Genomic DNA, 18866 nt, shown 5'->3' with positions numbered 1-18866 from the left:
GCCAGCGGTCAGGGATGATGGGAACTGTAGTCCAAAAACAGATGGAGACCCAAGTTTGGGAAACACTGTACATTCTCTTCCCTGACCTGCTAGTTTTCTAAGTGCAGGTTTTGGAGGCCGTTCAGATTTTGCAGCCACTCAGCAGCTTGCACGACCGGACCTTGGCAGCTCTTAGTTCCGGCAGGAGCTGAACCCGTACGATTTTGCTGTCCGTGTGTTTTGGCTCATTCCTAACCGTACCAATTTCCCAGGTAACCACGATTCTCCCTTGCTTTGCAGCCCACACCAAGGACATGCCGTTCACCTGTGAAACGTGTGGGAAATCGTTCAAGCGAAGTATGTCTTTGAAGGTCCACTCTCTGCAGCACTCGGGGGAGAAGCCTTTCAAATGTGAGGTGAGGACCTGGGAATGTAAAAAGGTGAAATGCTTCTGGGAGATGGTATATACCGTATTTTTCGCCCTATAGGACGCACCGGCCCATAGGGCGCACCTAGATTTTGGGGAGGGAAAATAAAGAGCTTGTGGGGCTGGCGGTGGGGCTCTCCTGAAGTGCGCACCGACCCCTCTCGCTCTCCAGGCTTCAGAGAAAGCCTGCATTCGCCCCATAGGACGCACACACATTTCCCCTTCCTTTTTGGAGGGGGAAAAGTGCGTCCTATAGGGTGAAAAATACGGTAATGAGTTGAAAAAAATGTTGAAATATACATTTATAAAGAAACCAGAAGCATTTTTATTGGACACTGTGGGGAGTGACATAAATAGAAAGGAATGTAAGCTCTTTTTATACACAATAACAGCAGCAAGAATATTATTGGCCCAAAAATGGAAGCAAGAAGAGTTACCGACAATTGAAGAATGGAGGATGAAGTTAATGGATTATGCAGAATTAGATAAACTAACAGGAAGGATTCGAAACCGGTGAGACCAGAAATTCACAGAAGATTGGAGTACATTTCCGGACTATTTGAAAAGTATTTGTGAAGAACAGACGACGTTTGTAGGGTTGCAAGAAGTTTTGTGAGGAGTATTATTAGAAATATTGTAAAAATGGACAAAGGGGAGGATGATTTGTTAAGAGATGTAAAGGCAATATAAAGTTAAGAAATGCATAAGAAGTGGTTAAAATGGTGGATCATCAGAGGTGCGGATGGAAGTCTAAAAAAGAAGAAGATAAGTTTTGTGGTACATTTTATAATTTATATGTTAAAATTAATAACAAATATTATATAAAAAAAGACAAATGTGAGGTGAGAACCAGTTTCAGCCCATCTTCCCTCCTTCCGCTTTCCAGTTTGCAGCGTGAACTTGGACTGATGGATCTGTATTCGAGTCCTCTTCTTCTGCAGCCCATAGCCATCCTGCTTCCACGCAGAAAGGTTGAGTGTTTGGAACTCCATGCGTGAATTTGGGCTGGCTGCATTTTCTTAGTCCAGGCTTCCTCAACCTCAGCCCTCCCGGTGTTTTTGGCCTACAACTCCCATGATTCCTAGCTAGCAGGACCCAGTGGTCAGGGATGATGTGAATTGTAGTCTCAAAACATCTGGAGGGTTGAGGTTGAGGAAGCCTGCTCTAGATGTTTTGAGACTACAGTGGTACCTCGCAAGACGAAATTAATTCATTCTGCGAGTTTTTCGTCTTGCGAAGCACGGATTCCAACCCAAAATCCAAAACCCCCAAAAAAAGTTTTAAACGTTTAACTTACCAAATGGCTGCAAAAGAAGTTTTGGAAAAGCTTCAAAAATCACCAAAGTCTTCAAAAACCTCAAAAAAGGAAACAAACTTGCAAGACGTTTTCGTCTTGCGAAGCAAGCCCATAGGGAAATTCGTCTTGCGAAGCAACTCAAAAAACGAAAAACTCTTTCATCTTGCGAGTTTTTCGTCTTACAAGGCATTTGTCTTGCGAGGTACCACTGTACAATTCCCATCTGAGGAATTCCCACTGAGGTCCAGCGCCGAGGGCTTTCTGGCGGTTCCCTCACTGTGAGAATCCAAGTTACAGGGAACCAGGCAGAGGGCCTTCTCGGTGGTGGCACCCACCCTGTGGAATGCCCTCCCATCAGATGTCAAAGAGAAGAACAACTACCAGACTTTTAGAAGACATCTGAAGGCAGCCCTGTTTAGGGAAGCTTTTAATGTTTGATGCATTACTGTATTTTAATATTTTGTTGAAAGCCGCCCAGAGTGGCTGGGGAAGCCCAGCCAGATGCCTGGTGTATAAATAATAAATTATTATTATTATTATTATTATAATATATTATTATTATTATTAAGGAAGCCTGTAGTAACACTTGTTCTGTTTTGGTTTATAAAAGTGCAGGATGTTTTCACTTGCTGGTAATTGCAATTTTATTGCAACAGAGCTCATGATTTGAACTGGGCTTTCTAAACACAGTTAAAAAAACATTCTGTTATGCACAGTGTTATTTTTAAAGTATATATTTACAGATGTGTTCATATTCTATGGCAGGTTGAGGAACCCTACCTCGCAGGGTTGTTTTGTGGGTAAAATGCTGTGGGAAGCATAGGAGCATAATATGTCATTTTTGAGCCCCTGGGAGGAAAGACAGGATATAAATAAAACTTCTGAATGAAATGGACCTTTTGGTTTAATACAACAGAGATCTTTCCTTTATGCAAGCTTCCTGCCTTTCCATATTCCATACCTCCATTCTCTCCCTGCCCAGAACTGCAATGAGAGGTTCCAGTATAAGTACCAACTCCGTTCTCACATGAGCATCCACATCGGTCACAAGCAGTTCATGTGCCAGTGGTGCGGGAAGGACTTCAACATGAAGCAGTACTTTGACGAGCACATGAAAACACACACAGGTAAGGGATCCGTGGCTCGGGGTGGACAAACCAGCCAAGTTTCTGTTTCTTGCCTTCCAGCCCCATTTCCACAGCTGCGCACAGTACTGACTGACCAGTGCCTGTAACGTCACGAACCTACCTCTTCTGTCCTGTCCCATATTCCAAGCGGTTTCACAAAACTTCTCTTTACAATTTCGAATCCTTTCTTGTTCCAACAGGTTTGGGGGAAATCGACTGCTTTTAATTAATGGGCTGTTGCTGTGCTGTTTTTATTACAATTATTTTCAACAGATTTTATATACGCATGTACAGTGGTACCTGGGGTTACATACGCTTCAGGTTACACACTCTGCTAACCCAGAAATAGTGCTTCAGGTTAAGAACTTTGCTTCAGGATAAGAACAGAAATTGGGCTCTGGCGACACGGCGGCAGCGGGAGGCCCCATTAGCTAAAGTGGTGCTTCAAGTTAAGAGCAGTTTCAGGTTAAGTACGGACCTCCAGAACAAATTAAGTACTTAACCTGAGGTACCACTCAGGACACTCCAAAGTTGGGGGCGGCCTAATTGATCGTTGGCCACTGATACGATTGGGGCTTCCCTTGTTGTTGGGAAGAAGTTAATGTTGCCATTTGTTGATTGACAGCCAGAAATGCTAAAACTCCTTGCACAAGGCTAGGGCTTCCTCTTTTCGCCTGTGCATCGGATTGCCCCCCTCCCCGAATTAGTGTTGTTCGCTTTGACCTTGCTATGCCTGTCATGGGGTCGTCTGCTCTTGGGGCAGGGGCCCGGTGGGAATTTTGTCCATCTGGCTGATTGGCTGAGGCCATTTGGTTTTTGCCTACTGCGTAGCAAATCGTCACAACTTGTAAGGTTGCGGTTAGGCATTGGTTTATGGTTTGGTTGGTTGAGGGGCATGGATTGGCTGTGCCTGCCCCTCTAATGCTGCTGCTGCAAGGGATTCCGTTAAAGGAATCGGGGGCCAACTATTGCTTGTCCACTCTGTCAAGGGGGCTCAGGCCATAGCAATGAGCTCTTGGTTGTATTTGGGGTGAGGGCAGGTTCCCTGCTCCATAGCTACCCCCAAGTGTATTCCCCTTTTCTGACTTTCGCATCATGCGGAATGTCAGACTGCCCCCCATGGTGGGGGCAGATAGTCGCAACCAATGCCTAAGCAACCACTCACAAATTTGTATTTTATTAAAGTTGTGGCCAAAATTATGCCAAAAATCTGAAACAAAAAATTCTGTCTGGTGTGTGAGTTATTGGGGTGGCCCTGGGGACCTCGACACGCAACAAACCTGTGAGGCAGATTATTCTGAGAAGCGGTGAGTGGCCCCAAATCACCCAGTAAGCTTCATGGGCAAGTGGGGATTCGAACCCTGGCCTCCTGGGTCATTTTGCCTTTTTATGTTGCGAACTACACTGTGATTTTTGGGGGAAGGACAGTAGTATACAACTTTAATCAATAATCAGAATAACGATAATAGTCCTGTACTCTAACCGCTTTGCTAAACTGGCTCTACCAGTCATCGAATATATATAATTACCGTATTTTTCGTCCCATAGGACACTCCGTCCCATAGGACGCACCTATGAATCAGGTCGAGGAACAGCTGGATGGCGGCGCTGCGCCTCCCTGCTGTCCCCCGAGCTTGTGGGGCTGGCCGATGTCTGTCCGGCCGCAGGGTGCTCTGCTTCAGGGCGTCCCGCCCGCCGGGCGGCAGACTGCTATCCGCAGCGTTGGGAGCCCTGCCTAGGCTGCGGATGTGTTCCCGAAGCGCCGGGCGCTCTGCTTTCAGCGCGCCCGGCGCTCTGGGAAGCAGGCTACTATCCGCAGCCTAGACCAGTGTTTTTCAACCTTTTTTGGGCAAAGGCACACTTGTTTCATGAAAAAAATCACGAGGCACACCACCATTAGAAAATGTTAAAAAAAATTAACTCTGTGCCTATATTGACTATATATAAAGTAATTCTCTTGAATAGGAATCAAATAAACACAAAGAAAGTATTTTATAATTACTTTATTATGAAATAGTAAGTAAACAGAAATATGAAAAATTATAAAATACCTTATTTTTAAATCTTTCGAATTTTTCAATTTTCCCCACGGCACACCAGGCAACATCTTGCGGCACACTAGTGTGCCGCGGAACAGTGGTTGAAAAACACTGGCCTAGACAGCCCTGCGGGAACTCTCGCAGGGCTGCCTGGGCTGCGGATGTCTTCCTGAAGCCTGGAGAGCGAGTGGCGTTGGTGCGCACCAACCCCTCTCGCTCTCCACGCTTCAGCGAAAGCCTGCATTCGCCCCATAGGACGCACCCAGATTTCCCCTTCATTTTTGGAGGGGGAAAAGTGCGTCTTATAGGGCGAAAAATACGGTATATTAAATTACCCAACTTTGAACAAGTTTCTAGGCCTCAGCTTTCCCAAAGACCCCATTGGCATCATCACTCCCCCCCCCCATTCCTTTTAATCCCAGTGTGTCAGTTTGCATTTCTTAGTACAGAAAGTACTTCTGATATGTAGAGGTCTTTCCTATTCCTATTCCTATTCCTATTCCTTTCCTATTCTACTTAACTCTTCTGCAAGCTTCTCTGTGCGAAAGAAACAGCAGAAGGTTCCTTCAGAGGAGCCGAGTGCAGCTGCCTTAAACTGCTTCTCTTATCTCTTTCAGTCAAGATCACTCTGACTAGAATCTTGTTTTCCCTTTCTCTTTCCCTTCTAGTGTGGTGTTCTGTACACCAGGCATGCCCAAAGTCCATTTTTGGGGGCCTAATCCGGCCCTCTGGTCGTTTTAATCTGGCCCCTGTGGCAGTTTATCTCCTGGAGTGAAATCCTTAAAAAAGCTGAACAACTTCAATCCTAAAAAAAAGGATTCGGTTGGCTCTTTGGTCGGCCCTCAGGGCTCTTCACTTCATCAAATCTGGCCCTCTCTGAAAAACGTTTGGACACCACTGCTGTACATAGAATGCTTAGCATTAAGGTTTAGACTTATTATAAGTTATTGTAAGTTTAAGTCAAGTCTGCTGCAACTGGATTTCTTACGGACAGGGCCAATCCTGAATGTATTGGATTTGCGACCATTTTGCTCATTTGCCTTCAGTTAAATAAGTTGGGGTTCTTGTTATTAAATATACCAATATATCTGACTATGGACTAACATGAACTTATCTCTAGTCATAAACTCGTATTTCTAATTCTGTAATGAATTATTGTGTTATACATATCCTTATGAGTTTGAGAGTGTAATCAGAATACATACTTTTGAATGGATTAGTTTTTGTTACAATTGACTATTGATTTGCGAGTAGGGACCACTCCCACGACTGAAATTTATATTGGCCCAGAGTTCTGGGTGTGCTTTTTTCTTGGCATATGCTTTCAGTAGCAGGAAAGCTCTGCTGGATGAAATACAATTGCCTCTGGCCTATTTTGGGGGGGAATCCTGCAACGTGTTGAAGTTGTTACTCTGCTAACTATACGTTGGAGCTGCGTGGCGAGTCCCCCCCCCCTCCCACCAGTAGAAATAAAGACACCGGACAACATTATTTAGGTTAATGGGCTAAAATTGGCCACAACTTTATTGGTTACAGGTGATGAGCGGTATTGGCTTAGGCATTGGTCCTAATCAACTATCCGGCTTCAGTCTGTCTGTCTGAGAGGCCGGGAAGGGTTAATACCAGCAGGAGAGCCCAGCTGATGCACATCAGCTAGGGACTCCCCCGGGGTCACTGCTTGGGGGTGTGCCTTGGGCCCTCACCTCCATAGGCTTCGGATGGGGCCACGCCCCCCAGAGTCCTCTACCGGACTACCCTTCAGTAACCGGGGTGGGGGTGGGGTAATGGCACTCCTCCTCCCCATTCATCTGCATAACAATACCCCAACCAATGCCTAATCGCCAAACCGTAGAAGTTGTGACTATTTGCTACGAGGTAGGCGAAGAAACCAAATGGCTGGTGCCAATTTGCCAAGTGGAAAAATTCCTACCAGGCCCCTTAACGGCAACCAACCGAAGTCCATAGCAAGGTCAAATGAGAAACCTTGAAGGGTGGGTGGGTGGGAAATTCCCCAGCTGATTGGCGGCAAAAGAGGACGCCCCTCTGCCACGCTTGCCCTTAAATGGGGCGAGCCACACCCCCTGAGCCAGCCGATTGGCTGGCCAGGGAATGACACGTCAGAGGATTCCCCTGGTCGTGCAGGGCTGGGAGTCAGCCACCGCATGAGTGTTGAGGGTGGGAAGCCCGCAACACCACCTCCTCCTTAGGTCGGAAGTAGCTTTCTGCTCCTCCCTTTCCATGGAGGCGCAGATTAGAGCTATAACAAAGGCGGCAATTTTCCATCTCCACCAAGCTAAGCAGTTGGCTCCTTACCTCTCTCGCCCTGACCTAGCCACTGTGATCCATGCGACGGTCACCTCCAGACTGGATTATTGTAACTCGCTCTACATGGGGCTACCCATGAGACTGACCCAGAAACTCCAGCGGGTGCAGAATGCTGCGGCGAGACTCCTTACGGGGTCCTTGCTGCGTGACCACATTCACCTGGTGCTATACCAGCTGCACTGGCTCCCGGTGGAGTACAGGATCAGGTTTAAGGTGCTGATTTTAACCTTTAAAGCCCTATACGGCCTAGGACCCTCGTACCTACGGGACCGCCTCTCCTGGTATGTCCTACAGAGAAACTTACGGTCTTCAAATAAAAACATCTTGAAGGTCCCAGGCCACAGAGAAGTTAGGCTGGCCTCAACTAGAGCCAGGGCTTTTTCAGCCGTGGCCCCAATCTGGTGGAACGCTTTGTCCCAAGAGACTAGGGCCCTGCGGGACTTGACATCTTTCTGCAGGGCCTGCAAGACAGAGCTGTTCCACCAGGCCTTTGGCCAAGGCACAGCCTGACTCCCTCCTTTGGCAATCTTCGCGGAGCTCTGGCCCAATGGTTGCCATTGGTTTGATTTGAATTAATTTTATAATGAATGATTTTAGAGTGTTGTGTTGTGTTGTACTATTTTATTGTAGTTAGCCGCCCTGAGCCCGGCTGGGGGAGGCTGGATATAAATAAATTTTATTATTATTATTATTATTAGTAGTAGTAGTAGTAGTAGTATGGAGTAGGATTTCAATGACACAGCCTCTCCCACCATCTTTCTTCTCCCTTCTCCTCAGGCGAAAAGCCATATATCTGCGAGATCTGTGGGAAGAGCTTCACCAGCCGGCCCAACATGAAGCGCCACCGCCGGACGCACACGGGCGAGAAGCCCTACCCTTGTGACGTCTGCGGCCAGCGCTTCCGCTTCTCCAACATGCTGAAAGCCCACAAGGAGAAGTGCTTCCGGGTGAGCAACCCCGTGGCCTCGGACCCCAACGGCAACAGCGCCATCGGCCTCGCCGCTCCCCAGGCCGCCGGCTCGCCTCAAGTGACCACGGGCGTCCCGCTGCACGGCACGCCGCATTCCCATGCTCTCCCTTTGCCCCTCATGCATGTGCACGCACAGAGCATCCCTCCTCCTCCGCTCTTGCCGCCACCACCGCCTCTATTCCCGGGCAGCAGAGTGAACTTGAACAACTAGGCCCTCGCCCAGCGGTTGAGCGTGCGGGCACAGAACCGGCCTGTAATTCAGTAAGTGCCCAGCAGGTGTCAGTCACGAATTTCGTGGGCAGCCGTTGGTTTGGGTTTTTCTTCTTCGACAGGGCCTGGTCTTTTGCCTCCAGCTTGAAGAGGTTGAAGTTCTCAACTCCGAGCAGGAGGACCAAGCCATCTTTGCTGCTTGAGTTGCGTAGAATTTGAAGGTCACCTTATGCTTTCTTCATGCGTGGAAGGCTGTAGACCAAATGCCGCTGCTGTCCATTTTTTGGGGCTCTGAAGATCTTGGGGTGTGCTAAAGGCTGTTCGACAGACCTTGCCGGTTTTGATGGCTCAAATGAGAGCATTCTCTTCTTTAGCTTATCCTGCCACGTCTAGTGGAGAGCAGAGGTTGAGCACATAACAAGAGTCCTTCTAGATCAGTCTATCTGTACGAGCATCATGTTCTCACAGTGGCCAACCAGATTCCCTAAGGTGAAGCCCCTGAGTAGCACTCTCTCCCCATTAACACTGGTCTTGAAAGACCTACATTGGCTCCCAGTACGTTTCAGAGCACAATTCACAGTGTTGGTGCCGACCTTTAAAGCCCTAAACGGCCTCGGTCCAGTATACCTGAAGGAGCGTCTCCACCCCCATCATTCAGCCCGGACACTGAGATCCTGCCCCGAGGGCCTTCTGGCGGTTCCCTCATTGCGAGAAGTGAGGTTACAGGGAACCAGACAGAGGGCCTTCTCGGTAGTGGTGCCCGCCCTGTGGAACGCCCTCCCATCAGATGTCAAGGAAATAAGTAGCTCTCTTATCTTTAAAAGACATCTGAAGGCAGCCCTGTTTAGGGAAGTTTTTAATATTTAATGCTGTACTGTTTTTAACATTCGACTGGAAGCCACCCAGAGTGGCTGGAGAAACTCAGCCAGATGGGCGGGGTATAAATAACAAATTATAATTATTATTATTATACTTGCCATTCCCAACAACCACTTTGCAGAGGCATATGGCGTCGCTCCCTGGAAGTGTTTACGTTTCCCTTGAACCTGTGGCCTTGTGGGTGTTGCTGGGCAACCACCTCCCTTCACTCCTGACCCACTATGGGCCATCAGCACTTGGGGGGCCAGAAGGTCCCTTGTCCCCCACCTTGGAGCTTGGTTGGGACTGAGAAGCTTTCACGCAAGCCAACGAGCTTGGAAGAGATCCATTGCGGCTTCTCGGTCCTCTCTCTAAAGCATCGGTTCTCAACCTGTGGGTCCCCAGATGTTGTTGGACCACAACTCCCATCATCCCTGAGCTCTGGCCTTGCTAGCTAGGGGTGATGGGAGTTGTAGTTCTATTTCCCCCCTCCAAAAAAATTATTAGTTTTCTCTTATAACACACAAAAACACAAAAGAAAAACATTACATTTGACACAACATAAAAACTTAACAACAATAAAAACACACAAAATAAAAGAAGAATTTTTCCTTCTTGTTCCCTGGTGTATTTACATTGCTAAAAGACTTCCTCGACACCCTCCAGTCTGGATTTCATCATATCACATATTTGGCAGTTCCCAATTTCATATTTATAACATCAATATCTTCTTTCATTACATACTTCTTACCCTTTCTTCCAATTGTAATCCATAATAACCTTTATTATTAATCTTTTTCTATCCCTTAGCCTAATCTGTTACTTCTAGGGATTTCTTAATTATCTTATATTACAATATCTCACTAAATATTCTTTAAATTTCTTCCAGTCTTCTTGTGTTTCCTCCTCTTTCTGGTCGCGGATTCTTCCAGTCAGGCCAGCCAGCTCCGAAAAGTCCACCATCTTCATCTGCCATTCTTCTATTGTCGGTATTTCTTGCAATTTCCAATTTTTGGCTAATGAAAGTCTTCCTGCTGTAGTGGCATACAAAAACAGTCTAACATCCTTCTTGGGCCATTCTGGTCCTGTTATTCCAAGTAGAAAGGCTTCTGGTTTCTTAATAAACGTATTTTTCAACATTTTAAAAAATTCATTATAAGTCTTTCACCTTGGGAGGTGAAAAAGAAAGAGATGGGAGTTGTAGTTCGACAACATCTGGGGACCTACAGGTTGAGAAAGGCTGCTCTAAAGGAATGGGGGAATGTGAAACCTCCTCTGGCAGATGAGCTGCGGGGAAATATCAAGTCCAGGGTGTGGTTGATGCCATGATTTGTGGAAGTGGCTGGATGTTGTGTCTCCCAGAGGCCAGCTTTCCATTCCTTAAGAGCCCAGGAAGCTGCCTTCATACCAAAACAAGACCTGTGTCCATCTAGTTCAATATTGTCTACACTGAATGGTAGCAGCTGCCTAGAATTTCAGGAGGGGAGTTTCTCCCAGCCCCACCAGAAGATGACTTGGGGGATTGACCTGGGACCTTCTGGTTGCAAAGTAAGTGCTCTAACCATTGAGCCTACGGCCCTTCCTCCCCTTCCTCCATCTTTCGGTATCATCACGACTTGTGACTTCTCATTCTCTGACACTCGAGGGACCCGTTCCTCCCTGCACAATGGGAGAGACGAGGCTGAACCTCGGTGGTGGTCCATGAAATTGCACCAGAGGAGTACAGATCCCCTCTCACCCTTGCCGGTTTGCATGGCTTTAAGACAAGCAGGCTCTACGGAAGAGTCTTTGTGTACCCGAGAAATGGAAATAAGGGCACAGGGACTTGATCTACAGCCTTCTGTTAATTCCAGTAATTTGTCAGTGGGCTAATGCACTAAGCAAGCTCCGTACCTGCCTACTTTCTCCTCTGCCAAATGCTTCTGAGCTGGCCTGGGCAAGGATCTCTGGCCTCTTTTTTTTTTTTGGTAACATAAAGAATTTATTATTTTAACCTTTTTGCACTTTATTAATCCATCATAGTAACTCTTCCTCGTTTGGGTGCTGGGAAGGTATTCCGGAGACTCTGTTGCGGGCTAATGAAATCAGCAGGCCAGTTCGCTCACCTGCCACCGCTAAGCCGGTTCTGTTCATTTCAAAGACAAGACGCCTCATTCAAGCCCCACGGAAAACAGGCAGAACTTGAGCAGCTGCAGCGCATAGGCGGATTTGCCCCATCGGCATGCAAAAAAACAACAACACAACCCCACATGCGCACGGACAGGTCCGTGTGCAATGGGCGACTTACGAGTCTCGTTGGGTAGTCAATTCGGCAGTTTCTCCACCTTTGCCTGAAACTTCACGGCTCCTCTTCAGCTAAGACGCCCAGACCACTTTGCCTCTCTATGTACTTGGTTTTTTTTTTTCCTGTGTGTGTGTATGTGTGTGTCTTTAGTGTGAACTGAAGCAGGGCTGGTCCCTGGAACAACAGCCATAACGAACGGACAGGAAAAGATGGATCGAGAAAGTTGTGGCTTGGGCGGGTGGGGGAAAAGGTCGAGACGGTGCAATAATTGCTAGGTGTGTCGGGACAGAACGCCGCGGCGCCGAACCCTTTGGGAAGAAGACGTCGCGGGCCTCTTCGTAAGAGAGGCTTCCTGGTTTGACTGTCTGTGGCAACCTCTTCCAGAGACTTTACAGAGTGATGGCTAGCGTCGGGGAGAGGGGGTGTCTTTCCTGCACCCCTCAAAATAACCCCAACAACCTCGTGTTACTTTGGAGAAAGAGAAAAGGCAACGTAACTTGACTCCACATCCCTCAAAGGTAATATTCTGAACGCGTTGCTTTCTACAGCGTTTGAAACCCGTTGCCCGAATATGCCAAGAACGAAGCAAAACTAAAAAAGATGCGTGTATCGTGGACTCTCTTTTAGCGTTACAAACAAAAAAATATTTACAATAAAGCACTTTATTCTATATAGATCTGGGGTGGGTGGGGTTGGGGGGCGGGGAGAAGGAGGATCTGAGTTCTGAGAACATTAGTTTAAAAAAAGAAAGAAGCGGCGTCAGAAACGTTCTGCAAAATATATTGCAAACTTTTCGTTTTAACAGTCGTGTGAATAACCTACATATGCTTTTACTTTCTAACTTGCAAGGGAAGCAGCACTCCGTGGTCAATGATCGCAGCCACTTCTTGCGTTTCTCCTGTTTCTCCTCAAATTGAAGGGCGGGGGACGGACGACAGAGGAGTTTTGGCACCGTTGGCCAGTGGCGTTTAGTTCCCATTGGGTCTGGTAGGGCGGAAGGTGGGGAGCCCACCAGTAGGTGGCGCCAGAGCCAGCAGCAGACAGAGCAGATTCTCACTAGGCGGCCATCTTGTCCCCCGCTGAGTTGTATGAGGGCAAAACTGAGCCTAAAAAGAAGGAGGCAGGGCCATTCTCCCCACACGCAACTCTTTTGGCCACGTAATGCTAGTCTGTGCATGTAGGGAAGGTGCTATTGGCTGCGAAGGATCCGTGTGTGTGAGGGGCAAGCTTAATCGTTCCCTGGGGGGGAATAGGTAGGGGGAGTGTGCCCAATTTTCTCCCCTTAAAATCAAACCACCTGCATGTGCAGCACCGTCAACCCACAAGGGTGTTCACTGAGGTAACATGGAGCATTGTTCCAGAAGCTTCCAGAGAGTTGTGTTGAATTTGCGGCTGTAACCCCCAGAGAGAGGAGGACCCCTGGAAGTGCCAGGGACCATTGCTGGTATGCCAGGCTGCTTCCCACCCCACCCCAAATTATCCAGAAGCGAGTCCCTCTCTGAATAAACCAGGAGACCCCCCACCCACCCAAAGTTTCGGATCTCACCGTTGCCGTAAAAATGACTCCCGTTGCCCTTATGCAAGCCATTCCTTCTCAGCTTCAGCCCTCTCATTCCCTCCCCTCTCAATAATCACACTGACCTTGTAGGGTTGTTGAAAGGTTTGCGAGCTAGGGGAAGCTGAGCGTTTAGGACTGTGTTTCAGAGCTGACATCCCACATCACTAGGAAGACACTTTCAACCTTTCCTTGGTTGGTTGAGTGGGTGGGTTTGTTTCCATCAATATAGTACACCCCACATTTATCACTTGTGGGGAGCTTCCAGCCTGCGGGCCAGTCTCGGCCAGCCAGGGTTTCAGTTTGGTCCGTGAGGTCGTCCGCATGAAACCATATCAACTTGGCCATCAGATGACGTTACCTCAGTGGGCAGTTGACATCAGATGGTGGGTGGGTTCGGCGGGTGCTGTTGGCCCCTGCAGAAGACAGGCTTTAGCTGATTTGTAAGCGGGGGCTCAATCCTAGGTTTGGCTGCCCCCCAGGGAACTGCCCTCTGCAGTCGCTCCCTGCAGAATATCCCATCAGCAGCTGAGCAGCGAGTTCATTCCTGCTTGGCCACTATCTCCCCACACCCCTGCGGACCATTGGGCAGGTCTGCAGGACCAGCCAATCACTGCAACATCAGCCAACCAAAATGCAGGTGTTCCCATCCTCCTGTCGAAAGTTGGCCCATGGTGGCTTGGTGAAATAAAGAGCCGGCCTGTTCTATATAAGGCAAACACATTGCTGGAAAAAGTGGCATATGAGAGGTTGGACTCTCCCAGGTCCAACGCCTGGGCGTCTTAAGCTGTGGTTCTGCAGGAGTATCCACGAGATCCTTCGCTTTTCAAAAGTGCTGTTCCAAAACCAAGCCAGGCACACGGAGACCTGCCTTGTTGCAGCTTGGGTTACCTGCCCAGAGCCCAGAATTGCTTAGGCCAGGGGTGTGAGGTGCCTGTTCCTTCCTCCAGGTGCAGTAGGACTACAACTCCCATCATCCCTTGCCACGGGCCATGCTGGCTGGGGATGATGGGAGCTGGAGTCCAACCGAACCTGGAAGGGCTGACGATTCCTGAACCCTACTCTGCCCTGACTAGGAGCAGCTTTTGCAGGGTCTCAGGTAGGTCTCCTGCTAACCAGTGGCTGCCTAACTATTTCCTGTGTGGCTGTCTCAATCCTGGAAAGGGGAAGGAGAGTTTCTGCACCCTTTCTAGGCTCCAGTGAGTGAATGGACGATTGTGTACAGGATGCTGGTATTCCCTTTTCTCCTCCTGATTTAGGGAGGCTGGACACTTGGGCAATGCTGCATGCAACACTCTTTTTATCCCTGACACACCAAAAGGAAGTGTGTTATCACAAAGAACGTCAGGAGAACAGTTCAGGGAGTTGGGCATGTTTAGCCTGGAAAAGAGGAGATGAGATAGCCATCTTCAAATATATCAAGGGCTATGGAAGAGAGAAAGACCCGGAAGCTGTACGCCGGCTCTCTCGGCCAATAAAGTGAGATGAGCGCCACAACGACTGGACCTAATGATCAGGGGTCCCTTTACCTTTATGGAAGAGAGAACAAGCTTGTTTTCTCCTGCTCCTTCCTCAGAGGTTTTTAAGCAGAGGTTAGGTGGCCTTCTGTTATGTATGCTTTCATTGAGATTCCTGCATTTTTAGGGGTTTGGGCCCCTCCCAACTTTATGAAGAGTCCTGTTGGATCAGGTCAAAGGCCCATCTAGTCCAGCGTCCTGTTCCCATGGTGGCCAACAAGACGCTTGCCCAAAGCTTCCAAGCAGGACCCAATCGCAACACCTCTCTCCCACTTTGTGATTTCCAACAGCCTCCATTCAGAGACATCTGGCAGTGTTGGCAGAGCACAGCTGCCATGTCTAGTAGCTCTCAGTAGCCCTTTCCTCCATCAGTTTGCCGAATCCTCCTTCAAAGCCATCTAAGGCCATTATTGCCTCTTGTGGGAGTGAAGCCCCTAGTCCAGGGGTGGCCAACTCCCAAGAGACTGCGATCTACAGTGGTACCTCGGGTTACAGACGCTTCAGGTTACAGATGCTTCAGATTACAGATGCCGCTAACCCAGAAATAGTACCTCAGGTTAAGAACTTTGCTTCAGGATGAGAACAGAATTTGTGCAGTGGCGGCGGGAGGCCCCATTAGCTAAAGTGGAGCTTCAGGTTAAGAACGGACTTCTGGAATGAATTACCGTATTTTTTGCACCATGACACTCACTTTTTTCCTCCTAGAAAGTAAAGGGAAATGTCTGTGTTATGGAGGGAATGCCTACGGATGGCGGGGGGATCTGCTGCAGTCGTGAGCAGAGGATCCATGGTTCCCCTTCCTTCCCTCCTCCGTGACTCGCTTTGTATATGTGCTGCCGAAGCGAGCACGTCCGTGACTCGCTTTGAAACAGCAAAGCGGGAGAAGAGCTGCTGAGTGGGGAGGAGAGAGGGACAGAGAGCCTGCTTCTTTAAAGGAGCAAAGCGGGAGAGGAGTGTAAGTGGCTCCTGTCCGGTTGGTTCCTTTAAAGCAAGCAGGCTCTCTGTCCCTCTCTCCTCCCCACTCAGCTAGCTAAATAGCAGCAAAGTTTTTCAGCTCGCTAAGCCAGGGATGAGCGGGGAGGAGGGAGTAAAGCAGAGCCTGCTTGCTTTAAAGGAGCAAAGTGGGAGAGGAGAGGAGCCTTCTCCCCTTATACCCCTCTTCTACATTATTAGCAGCATCCTTCTCCACCCACCCCACGTGTGCTCCTTGTCCCTTGAGTGCTTTTCCTTCCCTCCCCACTTAAAACGTGGTTACAAAGCACGGATCCACATGGATCCTCAGGATTTTTGCATTGGGCTACTCCAAACTCACTGTCAGATCACATGTCTGTGGCCAGAGCAAGAACCACAAAAATCATACATCCACTGTTTCGTTTAGAATATTTTTCTTCTTGTTTTCCTCCTCTAAAAACTACGTGCGTGTTATGGTCGGGTGCGTGTTATAGAGCAAAAAATACGGTAAGTTCTTAACCCGAGGTACCACTGTAGAGGAAAGAGTGACCTGTTTTCACATTCAGCTCGTGGGCTTCCCAGGGGTGTGGCCATAGCCATAGCCCCAGGAATATGATTTTGAGGTGGTGCGAACCAAGCACGGATTCTCGTCCAGTGATCTACTGATCTTCCAATAGGTCACGGTCTACCTGTTGGATGTGCCTGCCCTAGTCTAATAACCTCTGTGTGGGTTTGGAGAAGCACTATGTCTCTCCTGAATCCTGACCGCAGCGTTAGGAAGAAAGCATGCTAGGAATTCCTGCCCCGGGAAATGGAAAAGGAGGTTTTCCTGCACGACTCTCTCCACGTCCACTGTCTGCGTTCTGACAACAACCCTGTAAGGTAGGCCAATTTAAAAATGGAGAGTTGAGGAGGCAGTGAGTGAGAAAGAGTGGCTTGGCTAATAGACCCTACGTCTAATAAAGCTGATTGGGAAACGTGAAGCCAGTTCACAACTTGGGTGTTTTACTACTTTGCGAGTACACCACTCTACAAAAGTTTGAAGGAAACATTAGAAGGAAATGCCCAAGCTTCCTATGAATAGATTATTTGAGGCTTCTTAGAGCAGCTTGCTAGAGAGAGGCAAAGCCATTTCTATAGGGGTTTGGGGAGACCAGGCTGGCCCCGTCTCTCCTGCAACATTACAGAAAAGACAGGTGAGCGTGAGTGCAAAACATCCTTCAGAACTTGGGCTGACTACAAAATTGAGCCTGGGTTTTCCCCCCCTGGCATATCACACCAGCCTGCTAACTTTCTTAAGGTTTCATTATGAAAAGCTCCTTGGTAACAGCTCATTTACTACGACAGCCTCCTTGTTAACAATGTCGTCGTCATCTTCTTTTAGGGAATTGAAAATGAGCATTGAGGGTCTCTGATCTGTCATGTGAACCGTAAAACATTCCTAATGCTTTTTTTTAATTAAAAAGTATATATACATATATTATTTAGGCCCTGCTTCTTCCAGTTAATATCAAACACTCAACGGACAGTGGGACCTTGCTTAATCATCACCAAAACGTTCTGTTTTGTTGAGGAACATTTTTTGAGGGGAGTGGGGAGGTATTGGAGAGCTGTTTCCAAATCTTACACCTAAATAAAACGGAACTTTCTTGATCTGAGTACGCGTGCCGTTTTTTTTCCAGGAGGAAAATCTCTTGTGTGTATAGTTGTTTGTGAGCTTCAGCGCCTATTGTCGAGATGTTCAGGGGAAAGTTGGGAATATAAGACGGAACAAGCGATTTGAGAATGAGGTTACTGGAACACACGGTTTGACCCAAGGGTTTAGCTACCCCAGGAGAAAGAGAGGGGAATCTGTGGGAGAAGGGGCAGAGTCAAGAGCATGGGTAGGCAAACTAAGGACCGAGGGCCGGATCAGGCCCAATCGCCTTCTAAATCTGGCTTGCGGATGGTCCAGGAATCAGCATGTTTTTACATCAGTAGAATGATTCCTTTTACTTAAAATGCATCTCTAGGGTATTTGTGGAGCCTGCCTGGTGTTTTTACATGAGTAGAATGTGTCCTTTTCTTTAAAATGCATCTCTGGGTTATTTATAAAGGTAAAGGTAAAGGGACCCCGACCATTAGGTCCAGTCGTGGCTGACTCTGGGGTTGCGGCGCTCATCTCGCTTTACTGGCCGAGGGAGCCGGCATACAGCTTCCGGGTCATGTTGCCATGTTGCCGGCATACAGCTTCCGGGTCATGGTGAACCAGAGCAGCGCACAGAAATGCCGTTTACCCTCCCACTGGAGTGGTACCTATTTATCTACTTGCACTTTGACGTGCTTTCGAACTGCTAGGTTGGCAGGAGCAGGGACCGAGCAACGGGAGCTCGCCCCTTCACGGGGATTTGAACCGCCGACCTTTTGATTGGCAAGTCCTAGGCTCTGTGGTTTAACCCACAGCGCCACCTGTGTCCCAATGGGTTATTTATGGGGCATAGGAATTCATATATTTTTTTCAATATATAGTCCGGCCCCCCACAAGGTCTGAGGGACAGTGGACCGGCCCCCTGCTTAAAAAGTTTGCTGACCCCTGGTCAAGAGGGCCAGTGCCTTTCCATTTCCAGAACATCTTCAGATTGTTCCATCTTCCATGGGCTACCAGACAAAGAGCTGCAGAGCTGGAGGGGGCCCTGAGGGGACCCTGAGGGAACCCTGGAGCTGGTGGGGTGGTGGGCACGGCAGCTAGTAGGAGGCAGAACCAAAGAATCAATGGAGGCCCAGAAAACCTGTTCCTCTCTTCCTCTCTTGCAAAGACACAGTGGGCACTTAAGCAAGCATCAGGCGCAAGTGTCAGATACTGTCATGCCCAGCCGCTGAGCCAGGTAAGTCACCTACAGATTTCAGATTCCTAGGCATCGACATCAAATACAGTGGTACCTTGGGTTACATACGCTTCAGGTTGCCATCGCTTCAGGTTACAGACTCCACTAACCCAGAAATAGTACCTCGGGTTAAGAACTTTGCTTCAGGATGAGAACAGAAATCGTACAGCGGCAGCAGAAGGAGGCCCCATTAGCTAAAGTGGTGCATCAGGTTAAGAACAGACCTCCAGAACGAATTAAGTTCTTAACCCGAGGTACCACTGTACCTAGATATACCTAAGGTTTTTTTCCCCTGTCCATCTTTCTGGGTAGAAGCAGAAAAGACTCTGGGGAGTCCTTCAGTAATAGGAAATTGGTGACTATGTCTTCAGGGTACAGAGAACAGCTGGGCTACGTAGCTTTGGGTTTTGGCAAGATTGCAAGGTCTCGCCTGCCTTCCCTGAGCGACTCGCCTGGTGTAGTG

At 48.3% G+C, this 18866-nt stretch overlaps 2 protein-coding genes across 2 annotated transcripts in view; both read left to right on the top strand.

Annotated features, from left to right (window-relative positions):
• Window positions 1-17197, top strand: part of LOC310827797 (vasoactive intestinal polypeptide receptor-like) — a 306828-nt gene extending 289631 nt beyond the window's left edge. Inside the window, exon 14 of the mRNA XM_083704248.1 lies at window positions 16065-17197. The gene's annotated coding sequence lies outside the window, so the exon portion shown is untranslated. The remainder of the gene's footprint in view (window positions 1-16064) is intronic.
• Window positions 1-17197, top strand: part of ZBTB47 (zinc finger and BTB domain containing 47) — a 51326-nt gene extending 34129 nt beyond the window's left edge. The window contains exons 4-8 of the mRNA XM_083704085.1: window positions 280-395; window positions 2686-2830; window positions 7972-9642; window positions 9703-15254; window positions 16034-17197. Of these exons, the coding sequence (XP_083560211.1) occupies window positions 280-395; window positions 2686-2830; window positions 7972-8375 (665 nt within the window). The 3' untranslated portion in view covers window positions 8376-9642; window positions 9703-15254; window positions 16034-17197. The remainder of the gene's footprint in view (window positions 1-279; window positions 396-2685; window positions 2831-7971; window positions 9643-9702; window positions 15255-16033) is intronic.
• Window positions 17198-18866: the final 1669 nt, after the last annotated feature.

This window comes from Podarcis gaigeae (genome assembly GCF_964106915.1).
Source record: "Podarcis gaigeae genome assembly, chromosome: 12".
NCBI classification, from domain to species: Eukaryota; Metazoa; Chordata; class Lepidosauria; order Squamata; family Lacertidae; genus Podarcis; species Podarcis gaigeae.
The sequence above is the reverse complement of the archived record's forward strand: the minus strand, read 5'-3'. Positions and strand labels throughout refer to the sequence as shown.